The following is a 25,935-nucleotide window of genomic DNA, read 5'->3' as shown; positions in this document are numbered from 1 at the left end:
ATTGACCCCACTAGGGTCAGTCCATGGCCCTGGGATTAAGAGTCCCATGCTCTATTGACAGAGCTAGCCAATAAGAAGCCCAAGCCACTGGCCAACAGTTTCATAATTGATATAGCATCTGTGTGTTTATTTGGGGTTGAGAAGGGTGGTGGGATCCAGTTGGACAAGAAACACCACCACAATATTTCCTCCATCTTAGATAAAAGGAAATGGAAGAAGCCAGAGATAGGCAACAGAAATAATGGTGTCATAAATCACATTGTCTTGAGAAATTTGCGTACTAATGAATAGAGATGTACTGACGAGAACCCCAGCTCAATTTTGGAAGACATTGGTGGGAAAGTGAAGTGGCAGGTAGATTGGAAAGGAGACTGACCCCAGAGCATGGGGATGCCTGGGTCACCTTTGCCATTACTAGTATACAACAAGTCACTTCATTTCTGGGTACCTCGATTTCTGTCCTTCTAAACAAATGGGTTAACTGCATTAGATCTTCCTTGTGTGGGGTGCTGGGAGATGCAAGAATCCCCTAATACCTGAAAATCAGCCAGAAGGGCAGATGAACTAAACAGCCAGACATTTTATATCTAGGTTTTTCACTCTGGATAGAAAACAAGAATTAGGAAGTAAATGGATAGATTTCTGGCTTATTATAGATAAAAGTTTTAATTTTATGCAAAAAGAAATCCAGCAAAGTTTTGGTGTAGATCTAGAGCTTTTTGTTCCTTTTATAAAAACCCTCTGAGCACAGCAGAAAGATGGGCAGGAAGCAAGGAGAGAATATTTCTGCATCTCCAATGCCAAGTACTATATTGGACATTTTATTTATGATGGCAATAATAAGAGTCCTTCAAATAGCATGGCATATATTTACTATGTGCCAGCTCTGTCTTCATGTTCTTTCTCTCTCCTCTTCAGTCTTCCCCTCTTCTCTCTCTGCTTCTCCTCTCCCCTCTTTCCTCTTCTGCTATCTGTCTGTCTGTCTGTCTGTCTGTCTGTCTATCTATCTATCTATCTATCATTTATATTTATACCTACAATCCACCATCCAACCACCCATCCATTCATGCATCCCTCCACTGGATGAGGATAGTATCCAAGTATTATGTGATAATTTTAGACTGAGTACCTTTGGAAGTGTTAGCTACACTACATCTTCCTTGGGGACACATACGTGTTAGCATTTACACTCACACTCATGACAATGCAAACAGATTCTCATTTGCTGATGATCATTAAGAGGCCTAATTAAAATAAAATTAAACAATGACTCCCAGCTATGTTCAAATGAATAATTTTCATTGTGAAGACATGTAAGAGGAGCCTGATGCAAGAAACTGTCAACTACGCTTCCCCCTCAGAGACAGAGCTACTGTTGAGCTTTTCTGGGTTCTCATTTCAGCTTCACAGAGATGCATCTTATCAACTGGCTGGTGAAGAGTTGAATGGTGATTCTGTGGGAATGACACCAGCAATGGGCTCAGTCCTCATCACAGGGGCACATGCTAGTGAGCCGAGACATACAACATTTTATTTTATTTTTTTCTGAAATAAATGCACTTTTGCTACTAAACTAGAAAATTCCTCACACAAAAAGAGGGAAGACATACTAGTCTGTCTCCTTTTGTGTGTGAATGTATATATGAGTATTCACATGTGTATGGGTGCACATATGTGTGTGAGTGCATGCTTGTATGCTCATGTTCGTGTAGAGACCCAAAACTGATGCCAGGTATCTTTTGTGACTTATCTTTATTTGTTGAGGCAGGGTCTCTTGCTGAACCCAGAACTTGACAATATAGCTAGTCTACTAGCCAGCTTGCTCCAGGACTCCTGGTGCTCATGTCTCTTCCTACTGAGTGCGGAGGTTATATTTGGCTGCCACACCCACCTGTCCTGCCCAACTTTTATGTGGGTTCTAGAGATCTGCAGTTTGGTCTTCACACTTGCGTGGCAAGAACTTTATCCACCGTGCCAGCTCCCCAACCCAGAGCCACCATTCTGCAACCCACAAAGGTGCCATTTTAGTAACAAGATACACAGCTTTGTAAGAGCTTGCTAATGCCATGACCTTCCAAATCATTATCCTCAAGGACACCAGCTGCTTTGTAGCCAGTGAAACTCAACAGCTGATAAGAAACAAGTCGCCCAAGGATGTCATTGATGGATTAAAGCTTTAAGCCTCAGAAGTGGAAATGGCTGCTTGGCACCTGTCAACTTTGGAAGAAGCATTTCCTTCATTTCGTCTGATTTCATTTAGAAATGGTGCTAACAAGAGCTCGCATAATTTTAAGCATGGATCATGGAAAGCAATACACTTTTTTCAGTAATACATTCCTATGAAACATTTCATGTTAATGAATTACTGTTATTTGATGCTTAAGCATTTAAAACTTAAAACTCTTATTTTCTTTTAATTAACCATTAACTAATTAATCACAGTCAGGGTCTCACTGGGAATCCCAGGAGACCTCCAACTCATGATCCTCCTGTCACAGCTACGTAAGTGCTAGTAACTATGGGTAGCTTGTGAAGTCTTATTTAGAATAAACACACAATGAACAAAGAAATGAAGAAGGACAGTAGCTTTGTGGGAATGGCTTCCTTCCCAGTGAGGAAGAATCATCGTGAATAGCGTGTGCATGCTTTATGTATACCTGTTTCAAAGTGGCTGGGTACCAGCAGAGTTGAAGACAGATTCTCAGGATCCTGTAGGACTAGGGAACCTATATTTTAAGAATTTCCAAGTGAAGATACTGCCAGTTTAACTTTTATCTCCCTTTGCAGTTAAAAGCCTTTGGATTATCCGGACCAACTTGTACCCAAGAAATATTTACTAGGAGCCAGGAGCTTCTTTCTGTTGAATGCAGGCATCTTTGACTCACAGACACCCTTTAACTATCTAAGCAAGTGCATTCCAATCTGAGGATTTCATCAGTACTGTGATAGCAACAGTGTGGTTTCACAGATGGGGTAGAATGGTCACATTTCAGTGTTAGTAAATCACTTGGCTCTTCTTTATTTTTACTATTGTTTCTGTTTTGACATCTTTTTTTAAAATAAAATACTTGTTTTCAATTTATTAGCATCTTTTGATTTTAGCTGTCTTTCCCCTCTTACTCAGTGTTGTTTCCCTAAGCCATCATCTATGTAAGTGACAATGACTTGGTTTAAATGAGAAATGTTTCTCACAGGCTCATGTACTTGAATGCTCAGTTCCCAGTGGGTGGTGCTGTTTGGGAAGGTAGTGTACCTTTAAGGATGTGAAGCCTTGCTAGAGGAAGTAAGTGACTAGGGGTGGGTTTTAACAGTGAGCACTTCCTGTTCACTCTCTGCTTCCCTTGTATGGATAAAGATATAACCTCTTGCTGGGCGTTGGTGGTGCACACCTTTGATCCCAGCACTCGGGAGGCAGAGGCAGGAGGATCTCTGTGAGTTCGAGGCTAGCCTGGTCTATAGAGCGAGTTCCAGGAGAGCCTCCAAAGCAATACAGAGAAACCCTGTCTTGAAAAACCAATATTTTATATATATATATACATATATATGTATATATATATATATATAAAACCTCTCAGTCTCTTGTCAGAATGTCTGCCTGTTGCCATGCTCACCCCACCATTCTGTGCTCTCCTTCCCTATGAAACCGTAAGCCAAAATAAACTCTTCCTTACAAAAGTCACATTTGGTCATGGTGTTTTATCACAGCAACAAAAAGTAACCAGCACAACTTTTTATCACAAAGATGGCAGACACTGACCTCGGGTAGTGCAGTAATTACTTATCTCAGTACTGTAATAAAACACTTGAAGGAGGAAAGGATTATTTTGGCTCCCAGTTTGATGGTGAGGGGTGGTGACAGGAATACGAGGCAGTTGGTCACACTGTGTTCACAGTTATGAGGTAGAGAGATATGGATCCCAAAGCTCCACTGCTTTCATTTTTCTATTCAGTCCAAGACTCCCGCTCCCAGAATGATACGAGTCACACTCAAGCCGAGTCTTCCTTTCTCAGTTAAGCTTCTGCATGAACACTCTTACAGACATGTACAGAAGAGCGTGTCCTGGTGATTCTAGATCTTCACATGTAGACAACGATTAACCACCAAGGGTAGCTTGCTGCAGTAGCAATTTCCAAAGCGTTTATCAACACGGCCTGTGGCTGCGTGCCATTGTATACAGACTGCTCTTCACACAAGCTCATCTGATGTGCTGCTTTTCTGACCTGGCACTTGGTGACATGATCAATTCTTAGACTCAGATCATGGTGTTTGATTCTAGAGGCAACTCGTCTTTGGTCCTAGGCCCTGAGTACTGATGCTTTTTTTTATAGCAATTGCATTAACTCTGACCTTGTCTATACTGATGAGTTACCACATGTCTGACCACTATTTCTTAATAATGACTCTGGATCCAAGGATTGTAGCTAAAAGAGGAGACTATTTTGCTATTGCTATTTTGATATTCAAGATACAACCAGGACAGTGAAGGCACATAAAATAAACTGAATGGCACAGTTTCTGTCCTATACAGTATTTTAGCCTCAATTGTACATTATCATTGTGCATATAGCTTTTCACTGCTAACAGGAAACCCTGCTGAGACAAGCTTCTAAGGTCTCAAAATTCTTTACTGGCTAGAGTTGTATCAGGTCAGCAGCAGGGGATTGCTATATCCAAATTTGAGCCAGGCTCTTGAACAGAACAACCACATGTAGTGGCTATTTATGATAACTAATATTTAAATGTTATTTACCAGTCATACTGGTTATACTTATTCTATGACTGCATGGGGCTATTGGCTACTGTACCATGACAGAATGTTTTCAATGCTGGCCAAAGTTATAGAAAGTAGACCTGGAAATCATAATAATGGGCCTAAGGAATACGTGATGCTTTTCCATGGAGGATTAAAGGGTGTTACTGAACTGGCCCACAATGCAGTGAGTAGTCTACTCATGGAATATATTTCCATGGTGAGGAACTAGGATCCCTGGAAAGATAATGTGATTTGTATGATAGTGGAGGTTGTGAGCCACACACTATGTGATGTGAGTGGACACAGCTTTTGGGGAATTCCTGGAGCCTTGTAATAGAATCTCAGATCATGGGCGTGCTGGTGAGGTGGATGTGAAGGAGAACTGGGAATCAACAGCATATTGAAGGAGGATGGAGAGGAAGACAGGGCTCATGGTGGAGACCATAGCTAATAGCTGTTAGATTCTATTTTAGGTGAGTGAGGATAGCTTAAATTGGATGGTCCCTTAATCCTCTAACAACTCCATGCAAGCAAGGGACAGAAGAGAGTTTAATGGTTCATCATTATATTTCACTACCAGGGACATGAGGAGGCAATCTAGCTGGTGGCAGAATACCTTCAACAGAGCAGGCTAAGGACCAGGAATTGCAAGTGGGGATTGAAACCAGAAATGATGCTAAATGATGGGAATTTTGAGTCAGTAGTCAACTAAAAATCAGTTAAATGAGATGAAAAAGATGTTCTGTATCTTCTCTACAAATAAAAGGAGAGCCAGAACCAGAACCCTAGGGTTGTGTCTCCTATGTGACTATGGGTGCTCATAAATATTCATGAGGGAGAAAGGCTAAAAATCCCATAGACTTGTCCGACTCTATACAAGTTCTAGGTAGAAGTATGGTGTCAGGATAAGTTTTCTAAGTTATAGGTAGCTTCCTCCCTCCCTCCCTCCCTCCCTTCCTTCCTCCACCCTCTCTTTTTCTTTCATTCATTCCTTTTATAAAACAAATAACCTTCAGCTGCTTTGTTCTCCATGATATCACTAACATCGGTGAAGGTCAGTAGTGGTGAATTGATGAGGTATGAAAAGGCAGGGTAGCCTATGGATGGACATGCTGTCTGTCTAGACTAAGGAGCCTCTCTGCCCTGAGATCACAGGAGGAATCCAGTCAGGTAGTTGGAAAGGGTGGTATCAAGTGGATCTTTTAATGACAACCCATACTAGGGTACAACTCTCATCTAGTAGTTAGGTCTGCAAATTCTAGGGTAATTCTAAAGAACCAGTGGGCAAGACTTTCATGTCTTTAGAGAAAGAATATAGCCCTTTGTTATTCCTCTGGGGACTGTAGTGTGTACATGTGATACTAGAATCATCGCAGCCTGCTTGTATCACAAGGACTTGCTTGTATCACATGAAGATTGTATCTCTTATCTAGGTCACATCACTGACGAATTAACCAATCCTGGCATGACCCCACCACAGACTTTATCATGTAATTCTCATTCAGTCACACATGCAATGAATATCGGGTGAACAACGACAAACTCTAAGCCTTGCTCAAGGTATCTGAGACATTCTAAAGGACAAACTTATAATACCTAATCTTGTGAATGTTACAAATTTGCTTACTATGTTAGATTTTATGAGTCAAATTTCTTCTTGCCTGCAATCAGAGCATCCTAACTTACACCCTGCTGACTGCATATTGGCTTCACAGGTAGTAGAACACAATTACACAGTGTAAGATAATTAAAAGAACCTTTTCCGATCTTTCTCTTTCTCTCATGCATTGACATTTGGGACATCACCCTACCCACAAGTAAACCACAGTCTCCTGTCATGTCTTCTCAGTGCTGCCCATTTCTTGTTTACCTTTTAATTCTTTGGCACCTTCTCATCCTAAGACAGTTCTCCTTACTCTCTTACTAGATTACTTTAAACTAGTAGAGAATTAAATGTTGAAGGTCCTCAGGACAGAGAAGCTCTCCTAAATCAGGGCCTTTGTTTCTTTGTAATTTTTTAGAGAACTACCATCCATTTACCTGGACTTTCCAACTGGGGCACTTAATCATCACAATCAGCTTGACTGGATTTAGAGTCACTTGGGAGACACACCTCTTGGTGGGTTTGTGCAATGTTTCCAGGGATGTTTAACTGGGCAGGGAAGACCCACCCTGAATGGTGGCACCAGTATACAAACCAGGGTTCCAGGATGATTGCAAAGGGAGAAAAGGAGAAAACCAGATGAGTGGCAGTGTTCATCTCTCTATGCTTCCTGACTAGACAACAATGTAACCAGGCACCACATGTTCCTGCCAACATATAGCCACTCTTGCTGCCATGTCTTCCCCACCATGATGGTCTGTAACATCAAGCCATGAACCAAAGTAAATGTTTTCCTAAGTGGATTTTGCTAAGTGTTTCATCACAGCAATGATAATAGTAAGTAATCATGAATATATATCTAGGAATGCCAAACCACATCTACCCCAGATCTCCCTCTGTAGGTTAGTGTCTGTCTGTCAGTAACTGGATATCTTGGTCAGTGATGCCAATCATCATGATATTGTATATTTTAAATCCACTTCTCTGGGTTCCCAGCTCTGTGAATGGTTCCTGTACCTGCCCACCTGGTTACCTGAGGCCCTTTACTCTTCTCTCTTTATACTCCCAAGTCTATGTGGTTTAAGAGTTCTTCTGATCTCATCTCTTACAGCTTTCTAACCTGATGCCTCCCTATGCCTCTGACTTTTATTCCTGCCACCCACTATTATGTCCTCTGGGTCCCAGTGATGATGGTTGGCTGATCCCCCTGACTCATGTCTTGAACTATCTCCTAGTCATCCTCTCCTGAAGGATGAATGATGAGGCCATGACTCTGAAGGACACAGAAGTTCTCCTAAAGCTCCACAAATGCCCTTAGGAAGGGCACAGTGCTCCAGCCCACATGGCCTGCCTGACTCCGTACTGGGAAGATAGGAGGATGTTCATTCTTGCTTCATTTTCTCAACGTGCTGTGTCCACTGGTTCTGGGACTTCCTCTATGGACAACCTCATCCCTTCCCATTTTCTCTAGGACAATTCCTATCCATCTTTCAGCATCTTCAGCACTCCTCCTTTCAAGATGCCTTACAAGAGTCTCCTGGTCTGTGGATTAATACTTCCAAATGCTGTGTGAAGGCTAATTATTCCTTCCTCTGTATCTGCCAAGTTGTCTGTGTTTATTGCCAGGGTAAGTTGGGCTAGCCAGGGAGCCTGCCCTGTCTTACTAGTACTTCTGCTTCCTAGAATAATGCCTGCTCACTAACATAGTGACATATACCTTTTATTCCAGCACTTGGGAGGCAGAGGCAGGCTGATCTCTGTGAGTTCAAGGTCAGCCTGGTTTACAGAGGGAGTTCCAGGACAGCCAGAGCTACACAAAGAAACCTTGTCTGGAAACAAACAAACAAACAAACAAACAAATAAAAAAGAATAATGCCTGAAATATGACAAGGTAGTCAACCAACCCGTGAAGAACACAAGTTCTTTCATTGCTGATTTGTATGTAACTTAAGAAAACACTAATTAATTCATTCTTCTGGCTTGAGAAGTATTATTTATTTATTTTTGTTTCTGAAAACGATGTGTTGCTTAAGAGGACATTTATTTATATATTTATTTATTTGTGTGTGTGTATGTGTCTGTCTTCTGTGTCTGTGTGTCTGTGTGTGTGTGTGTCTGTATGCCTCATGGATACAGGTGCCTGCAGAGGCCAGAAAGGGCATGGTTAATATTCACAAAAAGTAAAGTCATGGTAACTTTGTTATTTCCCTGACCTGGAGTTAAGGCACTTGTGAGCACATGGGTGCTGGGAACCAAACTCAGATCCTCTAGATGAGCTAAGTAGAGACTTAAGCACTCATGGCACCTCTCCAGCCTCAGCATAAAGAAATATTTAATTACAATTTCACTTTGTCCTCTTTATCACTTAAACCACTTCTCATGCATGCCAACTGAATATATCTAACATTTTAATAGGTGAATTTTGTTTACAAGACTCCAATGAACAAGTGGAAGCAAATTGATCATAAGAAGTCCTGAGCAGATGCACTTGGCTTTCTGTTGTAGCTACTGAAAGCAAATACTCTATCTTTATTTCCACACAGTTACTACAGATCACAGCTTCCTGTAGATGCCATTTGTTGGCACGAGATCAGAGTAGCTAAAATGGGACAAACCACAGTGTCTGGTAAAGGCTGTAAAAAGCATTTCCCATAAACTGAAGACTTTAAAAGTTCATGCACCTGGGACAAGATAAATAAGGGGATTTCAAAGGCCAAAGCCAACATTTGTTGACTCTAATATGGAGAAAAATTTTTATTTTCATTTTGAAAAAATGATGACCTTTTAATTTAAATATCAGGCTATAGGCAGGAGGGGTGGTAGCAATTGTTCATCTTTCTTTTTTATTAAATATTCTTTTTTATTTTAGAAGCACTCTTATTTACATATCAATCCCCCCATTCTCCTGCCCTCCTATCCTCCCATGCACTCTACTGACCATCCAACCCACCCCTCACCAACTTCTCAGGGATAGTGAGGCCCTCCATGGGGGACCATCAAAGTCCATCACATCATTTGGGGGAGGGTCCAAACCCTCCTTCCTGTATCTGGGCTGCAATAGTATTCCTCCATAGGGAATGAGTTCCCAAAGTCCATTTGTGCTCTAGGGGTAGACACTGGTTCCACTGTTAGAGGTCCCATAGACTGCCCTGACTTCCTAGCTGGCACCCACATTCAGAGGGCTTGGTTCAGTCCAATGCTGGTTCCCCAGCTTTACACTAGTGTCTCCTTGCTCTCACTAGGTCTGGTCAATTATTTCTGTGGGCTTCTACAGCACCTTTTTGGCTCCTTTGCTCATCCCTCTTCCCTCTCAGCAACTGGAATCCTGGAGTATGGCTCGCAAATCGTCCATCTTGAGAGCTCCTTTTGTGCATGAAACAGAACCTTCCTATGCAGTGGTTCTCAATCTGTGGGTCAAGATCCCCAAAGGGGTCCCATTTCAAACATCCTGCATATCAGATACTTACATTACAATACATAACAGTAGTAAAATTACAGTTAGGAAGTAACAAGGAGATTATTTTATGGTTGGGGGTCACCACAACATATGGAACTGTATTGAAGGGTGGCAGCATCAGGAAGGTTGAGAACCACTGTTCCAAAGGTTTTGCTCTCCTGAATAAGGACAATATAACAAAACAAAACAAAAACAATAAAACCCCCAAGCTCACATTCTGATATGCTTTATTATTATTTGCTGTGGAATGTTATCTTAAATTCTAGCACTTTCTGGAAAGCTACATTACTCACAGGTACCTCATCAGTTCTAGTCTTTCCTAGAAGCAGACATGTCCTCTTGACTTCCTTTTCCCTTCCACGTGAGACCCTTTGTCCACAGAGATGACAGAGCCTTCTGAGTGGGCTGCGGTAGCCACAATTATGTCATTGCAGGCAGCCACAAGTAAAGGTCAGGCCTGTCTGACAAGGCAGGTTGGATGTCACATCATTCAGAAGCAGAGCTGGACTCCCTCCCAGAGTTATTTCTCCTCTCTTTCCCTCCCCTCCTCTCTCCTTCCTTTTCTCTTCTCTTCCACATCTCTTTCTCTGTTCTTTCTCTCTCCTGTATTCTCACAAGAGTCACATTTATGGGAAGAAACATATTCATTCTACATGATACAAGTCACAGTGGTATCAGGAGGTCCAGTGACAAATCACGGAATCATGTTACTGTGTGATGGGGGATGTCCTTGAGTATGCTGTGACTATATGTTCTCTTATTGCTTGATGAATAAAGCTGTTTCAGCCAATGGCTTAACAGAGTAAATCCAGGTGGGAGATCCAAACAGGGATAGAGAGAGGTAGTAGGCAGAGTCAAGCAGATACCATGTAGTTTGCAGGGGAATTGAGGTGCCAGGACATCACTGGTAAGCCAAAACCATGTGGAGATATACAGATGAATGGAAATGGGTTAACAATTCAGAGAGAACTAGCCAGTAAAAAGCCTAAGTCATTGGCTAAACAATTGTAACTGATATTAGGTTTCAGAGTGTTCATTTCATTAAGTGCTGGAACCCGATGGGCAGAATGAAAACAGGACCAGCAGGGCCCAGACTAGATGGTAAAAAGCCTCCCCTTAGAACTTTGTGTGGCTTATATCCTGCAAATCCTATGCTGCATAAACTGTGCACATTATTTGAATGGCCCCTAACTGAAATGGTTTTGAGTTCCTCTTGTTGCCAATATACAAAGCCTCCCAGAGTCCCGTAAGTTCTAAGTGAGTGACAGATGATTTTGGTGAGGTCATTTCAAGTTGTGCTTACTGGGTGTGCTAACTTTCCATTGTCACAAAATACTTGAGAAAATGAACTTTAAGGATAAAAGGTTAGTTTTACTCTCCCTTCCAGATGTTTCCTTCCATGGTGGCTTGTCCCTGTCACTTTAGGTTTGTGACAAGGCAGAATGTTATGGTGGGGGAGCAGGCACAAAACTGCTCATCTCAGGTTGGCTAGGGAGCAGACACAGACAGGGGAAGTGACTGAAGTTGCAAAATTTCCTCCAAAGAGTCAGACATGGTGGGACTTCAGTTCCATCGTTAGGGAGGCCAAGGCAGGAGAACAGGGAGTCCTGGAGAAGCTGGACTTTGTAGAGATCATGGCTCAAAGCAGACAAACCCCACAGATGCTCTAGCAACACAATTTCAATGACCTGACTTCCTCCCTCCATGCCCTATCGCCAAGCTTCTACCACCTCCCCAGAGCACCAGCATCTGCATTCCAGCCTTCAACAGATAGCCTCGTAGAGAGCATTTGAGACCACAACTGTACTAGTGGGGAAGCCAAACACCTCTCTAGGGTTCAGCTGCCTTGACTCTACTTTGGATTGACAACTGGAGCCAGGACTAACAGCCTCTTAAGGACATTGCTTAATGTGAGACAGAGTCACTGTTTTACTAATGGCCAAACAGTGTGTGTGTGTGTGTGTGTGTGTTTATGTGTGTGTGTGTGTGTGTGTGTGTGTGTTTATGTGTGTGTGGGTGTGGATGCACATGAAAACCTTGGGTGCCATTCTCAGGCACTATCTACCTTGTTTTGAGACAGGGTTCCTCAGTGCCAGAACTCAGCAAGCAGGCTACACTGACTGGCCATAGAGCCCCAGGAACCTTCCTGTCTCTGACTTCCCAGGACTGGGACCACAGTGTATGCCATCATACCTTCCTTTAGCAGATGGAGATCTGGAGATCAGGTCCTCATGCTTACAAGGCTAACATTTTTTTCTGATTGGCCCATCTCCATAGTCTACGATGCTAAACTTGAATAGTTTACCCCAATGAGTCAGGCTATATCTGAAAGTAAGGAACTGAAATCCATATATAGAAAGGCCAGGCACAACTTAACCTATTTAGGTAGCTGGCAATAACGTTTCATGGCCCAAAGAGAAGGGTAAATAAGGAGGCTAGTGTTCCCAGAGTTCCCAAGTGAATTGATGTTATGTGTGTGTAGATGGGGCCCTGTGTTCATATTTGTTTCTCTTTTAGTCGGCAACCACAGAGCATCAACTGTGTGCCAGGCACTGTAGGAGGCACTTGGGCTACATCTCTGGGAAAAGAAAAAGATGCCCTATCCTGTCTGAGGTACTCACTGTGAATGAGGAGTGGTAGACAAGGCAAAGGTAACTCGATGAGCAAATAATTTATATAACCTGCCAGAAGGTAGCGAGAGAAAAAGAAAGAACGAAAACTGTTGAGTGAGACAAGGGGGCTAAGAACTTGGGGGAAAGGGGGAGTTTTTAATTTGGCAGTCCTGGAGTAAGCTTTATAGACATGATACTGATCCAAGTCTTAAAGGAGGAGCTAACATGGATATCTAAGTCTAGAAGATGGGGTGGCCAATGCAACCTCAAAGAAGCATATCTAAGTGGGTCCAGGGAGGGGTCTAGAGGTGTGTATTTAGGGAGATAAATGGCAGGGGTCAGAGGGAAAATCAGGCCTGCTTCTAGGCTATATAGGGAATTAGAATTTCCCTGAGCAAAGCAAGGGGCCATCACAGACTCTAAGTAGCAATGTAGTGTCTGATTTACAAAGATCATTGAGGCGAACACAGGGCTGAGGACTTAGTCAATGTAAAGAATGGAGGCTTATGAATTAGATCCAGAGGAACTTGAAAGTACCACAGCAGGGCCAGGTGTTAGAATGGGTGCCCATGGCCTCCAGATGTTTGTTAGAATGGGGTACCCATGGCTTCCAGGTGTTAGAACGGGGTACCCATGGCTTCCAGGTGTTAGAATTGGGTGCCCATGTGGGGTGTCCATGCCCTCCAGATGTTAGAATGGGGTGCCCATGCCCTCCAGATGTTAGAATGGGGTGCCTATGCCTACCTTTTCAGTCATCTGCTAGCTTCACCTGGGCCTTTTGTGAAATGTCATAGGTTTTCCAGGATTGCCTCATCCAAAACTCACACCTCTTCCCTTATTTTATCCTCTTGCCTTAATGCTTGCTTCCTCTAGAATGACTGTTCCATGTCAGCATGAACCCAGAGAAGGTGTGTTCTGCCTTAGCCATTGTCACTACACGCCCACCCTCGGGCAGCTACTCGCACCAGCTGAATGAATGAATGAATGAATGAATGAATGAATGGGCAAATCTAGGAAAACTAATCAAACTTTACTTCATTTAAATTCAACTTTCATGAAAACAGAATAAAAAAGATGTCTAACTAGATAGCATTTTCTACTAGTAGTTAGTTTAGCAGGCTTACTACTTATTTCTTTATTAATTTTCATGCTAGCATTCAAAGTTATGGAATTTAAGATGTCATTTTAACATATAGGTGATACCACACATCATCCTTATTCATCCCTCAATCCACTTCTCATTCCCCTAGTCCCCTTCTTGCTCATCTCCTTCATTCTCCCAAATAGTCCCTCACTTGCTTCTATGTCACACGGTTCAATTACCCCCTTTACCTCTGTCCTGCAGAAAAGTGGACAGAACTGGAAAGCATTGTGTAAACTAAAATGGGTCAGATCAAAACAGACAGAAATCACAAACTGTCATTCATAAGTCGAACCTAGATTCAAATATAAACATGAGTGTGTGCACACACACAAGCAAACATAAATGCACACATCATGAAACAAGTTGATGAATATTTAGAGTATTGCTGGGTCATATCAATCGCACAAAATGGTTACAGCCACACCATAGAAAATTTGGAAAATGGAAAGGGAAAGACCTTATAATTTCATTACCTCACTGCTGTGTCAGTAACAGAATCTAAAAGTTCCCGTCACAAAATAGTTACAGCCACACCATAGAAAATTTGGAAAATGGAAAGGAAAGACCTTATAATTTCATTACCTCACTGCTATGTCAGTAACAGAATCTAAAAGTTCCCTTTTCTGTAGTTTCCAGTGTTTGTTTTGCAAATGGCCTTGTGCTAGCTGGGACTCTTAGATTTTTAAACTCTGAGCTGAAGTTGGCTTGGAGGATGAATTATGGGATTCACTGGAAAACCAATAAAAAAGTATAAGTTATTGAATAACAAAACTCTTCACTTCCAGCACATTTCATGAAACGATTTCCAGATACATTTGAGAGGACTAGTTTTTTTTAAAGTGTGTATGCACATGTGCGTGCTCCCGCATGCTCATGTACACACATGTATGAATATGCCTTGCATGCACAAATGGAGGCTAGAGAGGCTGGGGAATATCTTGTGCTGTCAATCTCTGCCTTATCCCCGACAGGGTCCCTCCCAGAAGTAGAGCTTGTATTCTTTTTCTTCTTTGGCTAGGCTGACTGGCCAGCAAGCCCCCACGATTTCCCTGTTTCTCCTCTTTTTCTTCCAGGGCTGAAGTTACAGGAGTACATGACCACACCTAAACTTTTACCTGGGTACTGGGGATCTGAACTCAGGTCCTCATGCCTGCATAGCAAGAGCTCCCACCGCTGAACCCCCCTCCTCCACCCGTCAGCCCTTGAGATGTCTATCCTTTCTGGTTCCTGGGTCTACCGACAATATTGGTGTTCTACAGCCATTTCCTCTGAACTGAAACACTTCCTCTAACAAGGAGGCAGAGCATTCATGAGACTCAGAGGGTGAACACACATCACTCATCTGGGAAAGATGAAACCTACAGCATTCACAGGAGACCCTCCTCGAGGTTATGGAAGCAGGAAACAGCTCAAGATTATGGGAAGAGTAAACAACCCTTGGGTGAGGAGACTGACGGCTGCCTGGAAGAGGTCTCTGACCTGTCCAGCTGCCTGGAAGCTGTCTTGATAGCTCCAGAAATGCAGATTTTGTGAGTCATCACCCATAATGTTCTGGGCTGGGCTTTTAGTGATACAACTGCCTCAGAGTCATCCCTGCTCCAGTAAGTAACCACTCACCCACATTCTACGAGGAACTCCAAAAATCTCATGGGTTTGCTAAGTTAGACTTGTAGTTATTGAGATCTGTTGTGAATTCCCAATGTGGGTGAGTAGACATGTATGTGTGTGTTGTGTCTCACTAGTAAAAGTAAAACACAATAATCATCTATGAGGATAGAAAGGGCTTGAAATAATATAAGACATGGTGACAGGGAGAGGGTAATGAGAGCAAATTAACATTTCTTGAGGATTTGTGCATTTACCATGGTTATAATTCATATTATCTCATGCAGTCAATACCCCAACAATATTACCCTCACTTTGAGATTAAAAGAATAGAGGCACATAGAAGTTACAAAACTTGACTAAAGCCACGAAGGTAGCTGAGTGTGGACTTATAATTGTATCTGATAGGTATAGGTGAGTCAGGATACTGCTATGGAGTCCTGACTGGCCTTAGACTTGCATAGATGCTTCTGCCTCTTCCTCCCAATGCTCTATTATTGTTGTTGTTGAGATATTATCTTGTGTATTATTAATATTAATTATTATTATTATCCTTCAGAGAAAGTCTTTTGCAGATCAGTTATACAGCCAAGCTGGTCTTGAACTTCTAATCTTCTTATCTCTATTTCCTAAGTGCTGAGATTATGGGCATGTATCACCATGCCTAAGTGGAGTAATTGCACGTGTGTATGCATAAGAGCATATGTGTTTGTAGGTATGTGTGCATATAGTCAGAATTTTAATATTCTTTCTCTCTCTATCTGTCTTCGTGCCTGCTTCTCATTCTATCTTTTGTTTTTTTTCTACCATCATGGAGGTAATAACAATTTGGGGAGTCTTTTTCCCATCTGACATCCTTTGAAGCTTGGAGGCTCTGGAGGTGACCCTCTGACACTTCTCTGTCCTGGAGTTTATAGCCAGCGAGGAAATTTAGTCACCAAGCAGAATGAGAAGGCAGTGCTAAGATACAATTAAAGTCAAGTTCTTGCGCCCAGCAACAGAAGGCTAGACTGGTCCTTTCCACAAAGCTGGTTACTCACTGAGTGTGTGTCTCGTATGTCAACCTGTATCTGCCCATGGAGACACATCTGTGACCCTGGCATCCCTCACTCTTGACTCCTGACCACTGATGTGGCCCTGGTAGACCCCCATCCCCACAGCCTTCTGCCTCTTCCCTAACAAAGCATAATTTCTGCTTCAACCATCTGTAGCTTCTTTTATGAAGTTAGGAAGCCACGTAGGCAACAGTCCCCTTAATCTAGTTAGATGTAATAAAAAATAATCAGTGTTACAGTGGAAAGTGTTCTCAGCTTCAGTGCATCTTGTCCTGAGATTTTACAGACAGAGACACCAAGGCTGCAGGAGGGGGGAGGGGAGGCCGGCAGAGCTGCTTAGTGGCATCTGAACGGGCTTGGGCTGTGAGGGCAGTGTTTAAGCAAGTACCTACTGCTCATTGTCTAACGCCACACCTCCGGTCAGGCATCTGCAGCCTCTCCTGGGGAGTGGATGTGGAGAGGAACTCATGGTGAAGTGTGCTGATGAAGGCAGGGTTTGGGAACTATATATGAAGTGTGCCTTTGGAGAAAAGCGACAAAATGAAGGATCTTCACCCCTGGAGAAAAGATGTGTTCTGCTGTTTAGCCTCTTCCAGGTAGAAGTGGAGAATGCACCTCACCTCGGGGACTCAGGGCCCAGGAAGCTCAGGTACTTAGCCTAGTTTGAAAGATTAGTGTCCACCCCCCCCCACACACCCTGTGTCTCTTGTCACCAGGATAAGAGGTATGGTGTGTGTGTCATTTTCTACTTGCATTTCAGACTGGCAATGTGTGCTGTGGTAAAACGTTTCAAGCATACTGCTGAAAAGGTCTATAATGAAAATGGATGAGGTGACCTGCCACAGGGGAGATAGTTGGATAGTTTCATGTCAACTGACACAAGCTAAAGTCATCTGAGAGGAATGAGCCTCAATTAAGAAAATGCCTCCACAAGATCGGGCTGTAGGAAAACCTGCAGGCCATTTTCTTAACTAGTCATTGATGGGGAGAGTTTAGCCTATTGTGCATGGTGCTATCCCTAGGCTGGTGGTCCTGGGTTCTATAAGAAAGTGGGCTGAGCAAGTTATGTGGAGCAATCCAGTAAGCAGCACCCTCCACGGCCTCTGCATCAGCTCCTCCCTCCAGGATCCTGCCCTGCTTGAGTTCCTGTCCTGACTTCCATAGATGATGAACGGCAATGTGGAAACAGAAGCAGAATAAACCTTCTCCTCCCCAAGTTGCTTTGGTCATGGTGTCTGATCATAGCAATGGTAACCCAAGCTAAGTCAAGGAGTAAGGCCCAGTGTAACAGCTGAAACAGAGAGGCACACCAGCACTCAGAAACACAAGCTGCCATTACATATTGGGACCCACAAGGGCTTGGAGGAGATACACAAAAATCACAGCAAACTGACTGCCCCACCCCACTTATAGGAGTCCTTGATAATTGGGGTGAATCCATGATGTCAAATATCTTATGATCTGGCTCCTCCAATAACACCAACTGGAGTAACATACAGACCTGACACAGAGTCCTAACTGGACTGGAAGCAGCAGTTGGCTGTCTCACACACATCCCTTGGACAGAAAGTGTCAGCAGAGTTCGAGAAAGCAGAGGGAGAGGAGAAAGAGAAAGGAAAGGAAGCCAAGAGAGAGTGGGGAAAGAGCACTGTGCAAGCAGGCTCAGCATCGAATACCAGAGCTGCTAGGGGCCAGGAGCAAAGACCTGTTACTGTGTGGACCACTGTGGCCATTCTTATCGAAAGGGGATAACACCACAAGCAAAAGATGACCAAACACCTGTGGACACGCCCATGGAGAAGTTCCACCTCTGTCAATATCATTTAAAACTCTGATGTGTGGTTATAATCTTTCCATCTCATATTTCTTTCTATTGCAGACAGAGACTTCAAGGTTCCCAGAGAGAAAAAAAAAACTCTGCTAAGAAAACCCTATTGGGTTATGCCCTTTTAATATCTATTTTGGGAAACCCCAGAGCTCACACATGGGCAATTGCATTTGCCCCAGTGCATGACCTACATCTTTGTACGTGTGTGTACGTGTGTGCGCATGCGTGTCTGTGTGTGTTCGCGTGTGTGTTGGTTTGGATAGCATTATGTCCTTTCTTCTTATCCAGGATTGATGTTTTTAGCACCCTCTACTCCATTCCTTCTTCCCTTCAGAATCAGCAGATGTTAAGTGCTCAGACCCTGGTAAAGCGATGCAGATGGCAAAACGCAGAAGGAGAAATGAATACGTACACCCTGCTGGGCCTGCGGGCAACAGACAACCTCTTACCTTTATCATAGATTTCCTTCAAGACCCCTCGTTTGATCAGCTCCTCTCGGCTCTGTCTCATCGATATCTTCCTTTCCAGAGCTGCAAGAGGGAGACAGAGGCAGGTGTCAATGGTAATGGTCGCCTTTCTCCTCAACCCTGAAGGATCCATCTGTTAACAAATACTATGATCTAATGAAAGAGCCTATGAATTACGTTTTACTGATGGTAAGCTAATGGCACCAGTTAATATTTTAACAGTCTGAAAAGACAGTGAACCAGATTGTTTTTTAACTTTTCAAAATACTCTTAGAGTTACCTTTAAGGCAGTTTCTTTTGTTTTAATTGAATTTGATGTATGACTTCTGACTCTGACTTATGGCGGAGGATGCCTCCGCTTGGAGAAGCTTCACTTTTTGTCAGCCACGTGACTAATGGATAAAGGAACCAAGATTCTGAGCCTCTGTTTGGGGCTCTACCTCTCAGTCAGAGGCATGCCCCTGAGTGTGACTGCTCCTGTCACACAGGTTGGGCACTTCACTAATCTGGCTCCTCACTGACGGTCTCCTTGCTTTTCCAATGTCAAAATTAAATTGAGGTATGCATTTGCATATTTATCCCTTGAAAAGCACCCTGTATTGGCACAGTCCGCAGGACCTCCAGGGTACTCTCTGAAGGTTGGTGGGTAACCAGGGAAGACCTCTGGTTCACCTCTCCATGTAGCTCCATGTGGGAGAGGCCACAAGAGGAATGAGCTTTTCCCAAGCCAGGTGCTTCTCCAGCGGAGTCACATGTGTGGTAGGTGGGGTTGGAGAGGAGAGAGCTCTCCTATGGGAAGAGTGGGTGTAATGAGGACCAACGAAGGGGAAATAGACACAAAGGGCCCACGGGAGGCAGCTGGGAGCCTGTGGAGGGAAAAAAGTCCCTTCAGCACCTGCAATTCAGTCTCTGGTAAACATGGGGGTGGGGTGGAGGGTTAGTGGCTTGTCAGCCTGAGCATTTCCTCATCCTTCAGGACCATAACTACTTAGGGGTGGCATGCTGACATGTTACTGACAGACTAGAGGAGCAAAGCCACATGCAGATTAGTTATGCACATACACATACACACCTTAACAGAATTTAGAATAAGAATGAGTGGGCAGGAAGCACAGCCTCCATGGGAGCCTATGATCCCTGTGACATCAGCCATATCTCTTTGCTGGTCTGTGAAAGCAGGCACCTCACCCCAGCTATTCTGATTTTACAAGTCCTCAGTAAGGCTGGGGCACTTTGATTTTATTAGAAAGGTCTCTGGGTGGTTGTCAGGCATGGCTAAGCTCACACTCTGTTAATATAGTTTGGCGAAGCATTTCTTTACCACGCAGAGTGCTCTGGTTTCAATCCCCAACACGATCAAGAAAACTTAATGTAGATTCTACATTAAGACAATATTCTTCCTCTTGATCTACAGAGCTAGTTCCAGGACAGCCAAAGCTACACAAAGAAACCCTGTCTGGAAAGAACGAAAACAAAACAAAAGAAACAACAAAAAACGGGGCAAGGGTTACAAGTGTGCCTTCTGCATCCAGTCTTACGTAGGTTCTGGAGCCCCAGTGAAAGTCCCCACACTTAGAGTCAGCTGACCTGAGCCAGTGAGAGATCACCGACTCAGGTCTGACAAATGGGAAATCTGCATAAGACTGAACCAGACTCCTTTAATACAGGCAACAATGGTGTAACTGGGACAATATATGAGGCAGTGGGTTCAAGACTTAACAGTAATGCACAAACTGACTTAGTGGAGCCCATTCTACATGGAGAGATACCTTGCCCAGCCTGGACACAGGGTGTGGAGGTGGAGGGGTGCCTTGGTCCTGCCCCAATGAGATGATGGGACAGACTTAGTAGACTTCCTAGGGGAGGCCTCACCCTCTCCGTGGAGCAGATGGGAGGAGGGGAGGAGGGAGAGGAACGGGAGGAGAGGAGGGAAGGGGAGCTGGGATCGGAATGTAAAAAGTAAATTTAAAAAAGAGAGACAGTCCTCACTCTTGTGTGGCTAGTATATCACCTACTAAGGCATCTTCTGGAGGCATGCTTCCTTGGGGTGGAACAGCACAGGAAGTGACATCATTACTCTATTCTCAGTTGCTTCCTCCTTTTTTAAAATTTATTTTTCAGTTTAAATTTAGATAAGAAACAAGGTTGCTTCACAAGTCAGTTCCAGGTCCCTCTTCCTTTCCCTCCCCTACTCCCGTGCCCTCCTCCCAACCCCCCCATTATCCCCTCATTTCCCCAGGGAGGGTGAGGCTCTCCATGCAGGTGTCCATAGTCTGTTATTTCATCCAGGGCAGGGCCTAACCCTTCCCCAAGAGTTCAGGGTGAGAGTGCACCTCACATTGTTGGATGGGAGTCCAAAGACCGTGTGTATACTCGGGATGAGTACTGATCTGCTGCCCAAGGCTCAATAGATTACCTAGGCCTCCTCACTGACACTCCTCCTTCTAAGGTGTGGTTTTCCTATCTGTTTTCCCTAGTTCTGCATAGCCTCTCCCTTTGCCTCCCTGACAGCTGTTCTTTCAGAGTGAGAGCTCAGCTTAAGCAAGGCCAAAGTCAAAGGCAGCATTGTCCCAGAGGCAGGGAAGTGAGCCACCAGGGGCAAGAAGACCCTTCCGGGCTTGTGACCTCATTGCTTACTCAACTGTAAAGTGGGGCTGTGGGATTAATGAGGAGAAGAGAGAACAAGAAGCTCCCCCTTCGCCAACCAAGGCTGTAGCCCAGCCCTCTTTTCCCTGTAATCTTGGCTTTGGGGAGGCAATGACAGGAAAAGGGGAGGAGAGAAATTATGAAAATTAAAAGATGAGGAGCTAGTTCCTGCAGAGGAATGGTATAAAATGCTTTACACTCTCCCAAGGGACAGGGCCATGAGGCAGGAGGACAAGCTGTTTATATGGAACGACTTGGCCTTTGGGAGGTAGGAAACAGAACTGAGTAGAATAGAGCCAGTAAATTGAAATAAAATAAAAATCCGTAGTTTAGCTTACAAGCAACAACCTGCAAGCAGGTATTATTTCTATATCAGGGAAAAATAAAATCAGTAAGGACTTATAGCAAAACCAGAAAACTTACTTTAAAATGTAGCAATTGTTTTCATTAGTGTACAGGGCAGTATAAGTCTGGGGTACCACACATGGAATGCTTTGGTATAAACTTTCAAAAATTATGAAATTAGATAGTGGGGGCTGGAGAGATGGCTCAGTGGTTAAAAGTGTTTCTATAGGCCCCAGCTCAGCTCCTGGCACTCACATTGGGTGACTCCTAAGTACCTGTGACTCCAGTTCCAAGGGATCTGATACCCATTCTGGTCTCCTGGGGCTCCCATACACATGGTAGATAATAGTTATATGTAAAAAGAAATCTTTAAAAACCCATCTAGATAGTGGTGATGGTAGAACAGTTCTTTGCACACACAGTCATACAGTATTCACACTAACAATGGGTTAATTTTAACAACTGACTGATTTTTTTCCAGTGCTGGGGACTGAAATGGCATCTCAGGTATATTAGGCAAATTTCTACCACTGAGCTGCAGCCTCCCCACTCCTCAGTCAGGGTCTGTCTAAATCGCCCAGGCTGACCTTGGACTCATTCTGTGGTTCAAGCAGGTTTTAAACTGGCTATTTTCCTACCTTGGCAATCCAGGTACCTAGGATTTTAGGCCTGTACCATTAGGACAGCAGGAATTTTATTTTCATTTTGAGTGTGTGTGTGTGTGTGTGTGTGTGTGTGTGTGTAAGTGGGCATGTGTGGGTGTGTGTACACGTACATTTTCTTCCTTATTCTCTTGAGGCAGGACGTCTCACTGAAACTGGAGCTAAGCTGGTAGCCAACAGGTCCCAGGAACCTTCCTGTCTCTGCCTCTTACAATATTGGGTTTACAAGTGCACTCACAGGCATGCCTAACTTCTTACATGGGTGCAGTGATCTGACCTTATGTTTGTGCAGCAAGTGTTAATACCCACCGGAGTGACTTGAGTGAGAATGGTCTTGGGTACTTGATCCACAGTTGGTGGGACATCTGGGAAGGATTGGGAGGTGTGGCCTTGTTAGAGAATGTATGTCAACAGGGTTGGGGGAGTAGGAGGGGACTTTGAGGTTTCAAAAGCCCATGTCATTCCTAGTTACTTCTTTCTCATCTTTGTGTTTGTGAATCAGATATGTGTTCTCTGCTACTGCTCCAGAGTCATTGCTGCCTGTTGGAGGCCATGTTCTCTGCCATAATGGTCATCAACTCTAATCCTCTGGAACTGTGAACCCTCAAATTAAATGTTTTCTTTCATAAGTTGTCTTGGTCATGGTGTTTTGACACAGCAGTAAAAGGTAACTAAGGCATCAATGAGCCATCTCTTCAGTCCCCTCAGTGGGGTTTTGAATGCTCTAAAACAATGTAGTTGGCATGTTTTCAATGCTTTAAGTTTCTGGTACATGAGCGACAACCATTTACAGTCTTAAGCTCACATTTCCCCATTTTATGTATGCACATTGTTCTTAAAACTACAAATCAGCTCAATCTGGGTGCATTGTTCTGCATGTATTATAAGGGCTGCCTTGGTTCTGGTGTGTGGTGATATTTTATGATCTAACAAATAAAGCTTGCCTGAAGATGAGAGTGCAAAGCTAGCCCCAGCCATAGAGACCAGGCAGTGGTGGCACACACCTTGAATCCCAGCACCAGAGAGGAATATAAGGCAGGAAGAGCCAGAGCTCAGATAGTTTGGTGGAGAGCAGTGCAGCCTCAAGTTCGGTGCATCACCCCTTCGGTATGAGCATTGGTAGACGTGAGAGCTCTCTAGTAGCTGGTTGCTTTGCTTCTCGGATCTTCAGCTTTAACCCCAATATTTGTCTCTGGGTTGTTATTATTCATGCTACCCCAGTGTCTCTTCACAGCAATAGAGCAGTGACTAAGACATCCATCCTCTAACTCTCTGTGTCTTTATAAAAAGTCACATGGTGTCATGACAGTTCTATGACTCAGCCAGCTGCAGGGATTTCCCTTCAAGCTTGAATGGTTCCCATGTACTGATAAAACTATCTGGATCATTGCCCTAAACACCAGACAAACTAGCCTGGGCCTTCAGAAAGACTCCTTAAACCGGAAGCTACAAACACACCCAGGCAGAGCTATCCTCTTCCCTGTCTTCTATTGTGAAGAAACACTCTTCCTCTGCATGTTCTTCTAATACAGGCTTTGAATTGATTGTCTGGGCTTCAATGCTTCTTTCTTTGAAATATTGACTAGTCAAATATCTAGATGGGCCATCTCTGGTGTGAATGCCCATGTTACTATTATTAGGGAATTTCAGAACAGGTTTGGTGGGATGGTGCCAGAGGTACATGAAGAAAACGTCATGATGATGACTCAACTACTGTATTTGCATTTGCATCATCATCATCATCATCATCAGCAGCAGCAGCAGCAGCAGCAGCAGCAGCAGTAGTAATAGTAGTAGTAGTCATTGTAGCTAGTTGGGTCAGTTCTTCATGGCTCATAAGACCAGAGATGAGAATGTTTATTTACTGGGTTTTTGTTGTTGTTGTTATATTTAGGTCATTTTCATCCACACAGTCTAAAGTCTACTTTACAGAGTGTTGCCTTGCCCACAGATATTCAACAAATGAATGTAAACTTAGATATCAGTTACTCAATTGATGCAAGCTCACATAAAAAAAATCAGAGAAAAATGGTGCCTGTACTGAACACATACAGACTCTTTATTTTGTATGAGTTTTATTCATGTATGTAATAAATTTTAGTCATAGTCACCTCCCATCCCTCTCTCCCATTCCCCTAACCACTGAAATTCTTCTCAGCATGCCCCCACCCCTGCTCTCATTACAGATCCCCTTTGCTCGCCTGGCCATCATTCACTGAACAATACCCCAAAACCCAGCATTTCCATGGCAGTTTCTATCATGTGTTATCTAGTTGTGGGGTCAAGCGCTCAGCAAGATACCACATGCTTTACGAAAGTATTCCACTGAGTGTAAGAGACTATATTTTGTCATCCTTGGGTCTGGAATTGCTATGGACCACAGAATTATGCAGTGATAGCACAGCTGACAAATCCTTGGGGATCATTTCCTGATGGAGGAGGCCCACATGCAGGGCAGTGGGAGTGTTTGCTTTATGAATGGTCACTGTCCTTACTGTAAATTCCCTGTGAAGCCATGGCACTCACTTTCTGTGGTGGGATTCATCCCCAAAGCTCCAGCAGCGAATCTATCATTTATTGGGCACATTTTCCCCTAGACATTGGTATACTGGATGACTCCTCCCAGATATTACAAAGTCATTTACAATTATACCCCCAAGGCATTTAAAATAGTTCTCAACTTGCCACAAATATAGACTACTAATTGATTATTAATTATTGATATTCATTATTGATTATTGATTATAAATACAGATTATAGATATAAATACTGGTTAAATATCAATATAAATTATTGATTACTAATTTCAAAATCATTATCATTCTTACAATTGTCTACAGACTTTTAATTACCAGCATTACTCTCTGCCCTAGAGATTACATGCTTTTTAAACAAAAAAGGGGCAGATGTCAGGGGCCATGAGAGATACAGCAGGTGTTAACTAGTGTTAACTCTTGATAGCCTTCCTTGTTTCCTTAATCAGACTAACTGCACACAATTAACTCACTTTCACCTCAGAACAAGTTCAAACTAAAATCATTTTGTAAATAGATAATAAGTTTGAAACCTTACAGCTATGTACAAGGTCAGATGTCCAACCAAGGTTACTAAGAAAAGCATGCCTATTCTTTACTTGCCAGTAACAATAGATCTGGGTCTTAAAGTTGTCGTTGGGCACTGTGCCCTCCCTGTCTGGTTGCAGTTTTGCTCCTATGGCCTTGGGCCCTTGTGTTGTCATGGCAAAGTTCTTATCACTTATCACTTCCTCTAGGAATGTGCTTTTGACCAATGAGAGAAACTTCAAGGCTCCTAAAGAAGAACAGATTTTAGAGTAGAAGAAGAAGCTAGAAGGAGAAGCATGGAGAAGTTAGAAGTAGGACAGGGTTAATAGAATAGAAACAGAACAGTAAAGACCACAGGAAATAAAGAGTGTGACCCTAAGACTGTGTGTGAGGTCACTATAACAATTTTTTACACCCTCCTTCACTCCCAAGAAGTGTTTCACCTTTGGAACCCTGGGTAGGGGCTGGAGCAGGTCTCTTATCTCTTACATGGAACCATACCCCACAGGTACCAAGAGATGACTGTGACCACACAGGAGCTGAGCAAACTCTCCACGTCTGAGCTGGAAGATCCTAATGATGAAAGTGACCAGGCATTTATTTCCATGTATTTCTGTTGCCATGGTAGAAGCCTGAGTCAGGGAGCTCGGTGCTATGGTGAGTACTCTTGGCTAGGTGCTCACCAATGCATTCA

General features: G+C 43.4%; 1 protein-coding gene across 10 annotated transcripts in view; it reads right to left on the bottom strand.

Moving 5' to 3' along the window:
- Phactr1 (phosphatase and actin regulator 1) overlaps positions 1-25,935 on the bottom strand; it is a 463,994-nt gene that overhangs the window by 92,116 nt on the left and 345,943 nt on the right. For all 10 annotated transcript variants that reach the window (XM_013110659.3, XM_013110663.3, XM_013110665.3 and 7 more), the window contains one exon: positions 18,508-18,588. In XM_013110659.3, the coding sequence (XP_012966113.1) occupies positions 18,508-18,588 (81 nt within the window). The remainder of the gene's footprint in view (positions 1-18,507; positions 18,589-25,935) is intronic.

This window comes from Mesocricetus auratus, unplaced genomic scaffold (genome assembly GCF_017639785.1).
Source record: "Mesocricetus auratus isolate SY011 unplaced genomic scaffold, BCM_Maur_2.0 Super-Scaffold_100013, whole genome shotgun sequence".
NCBI lineage: Eukaryota > Metazoa > Chordata > Mammalia > Rodentia > Cricetidae > Mesocricetus > Mesocricetus auratus.
Note: the sequence above shows the minus strand (reverse complement) of the source record. Positions and strands in the feature narration are given on the sequence as shown.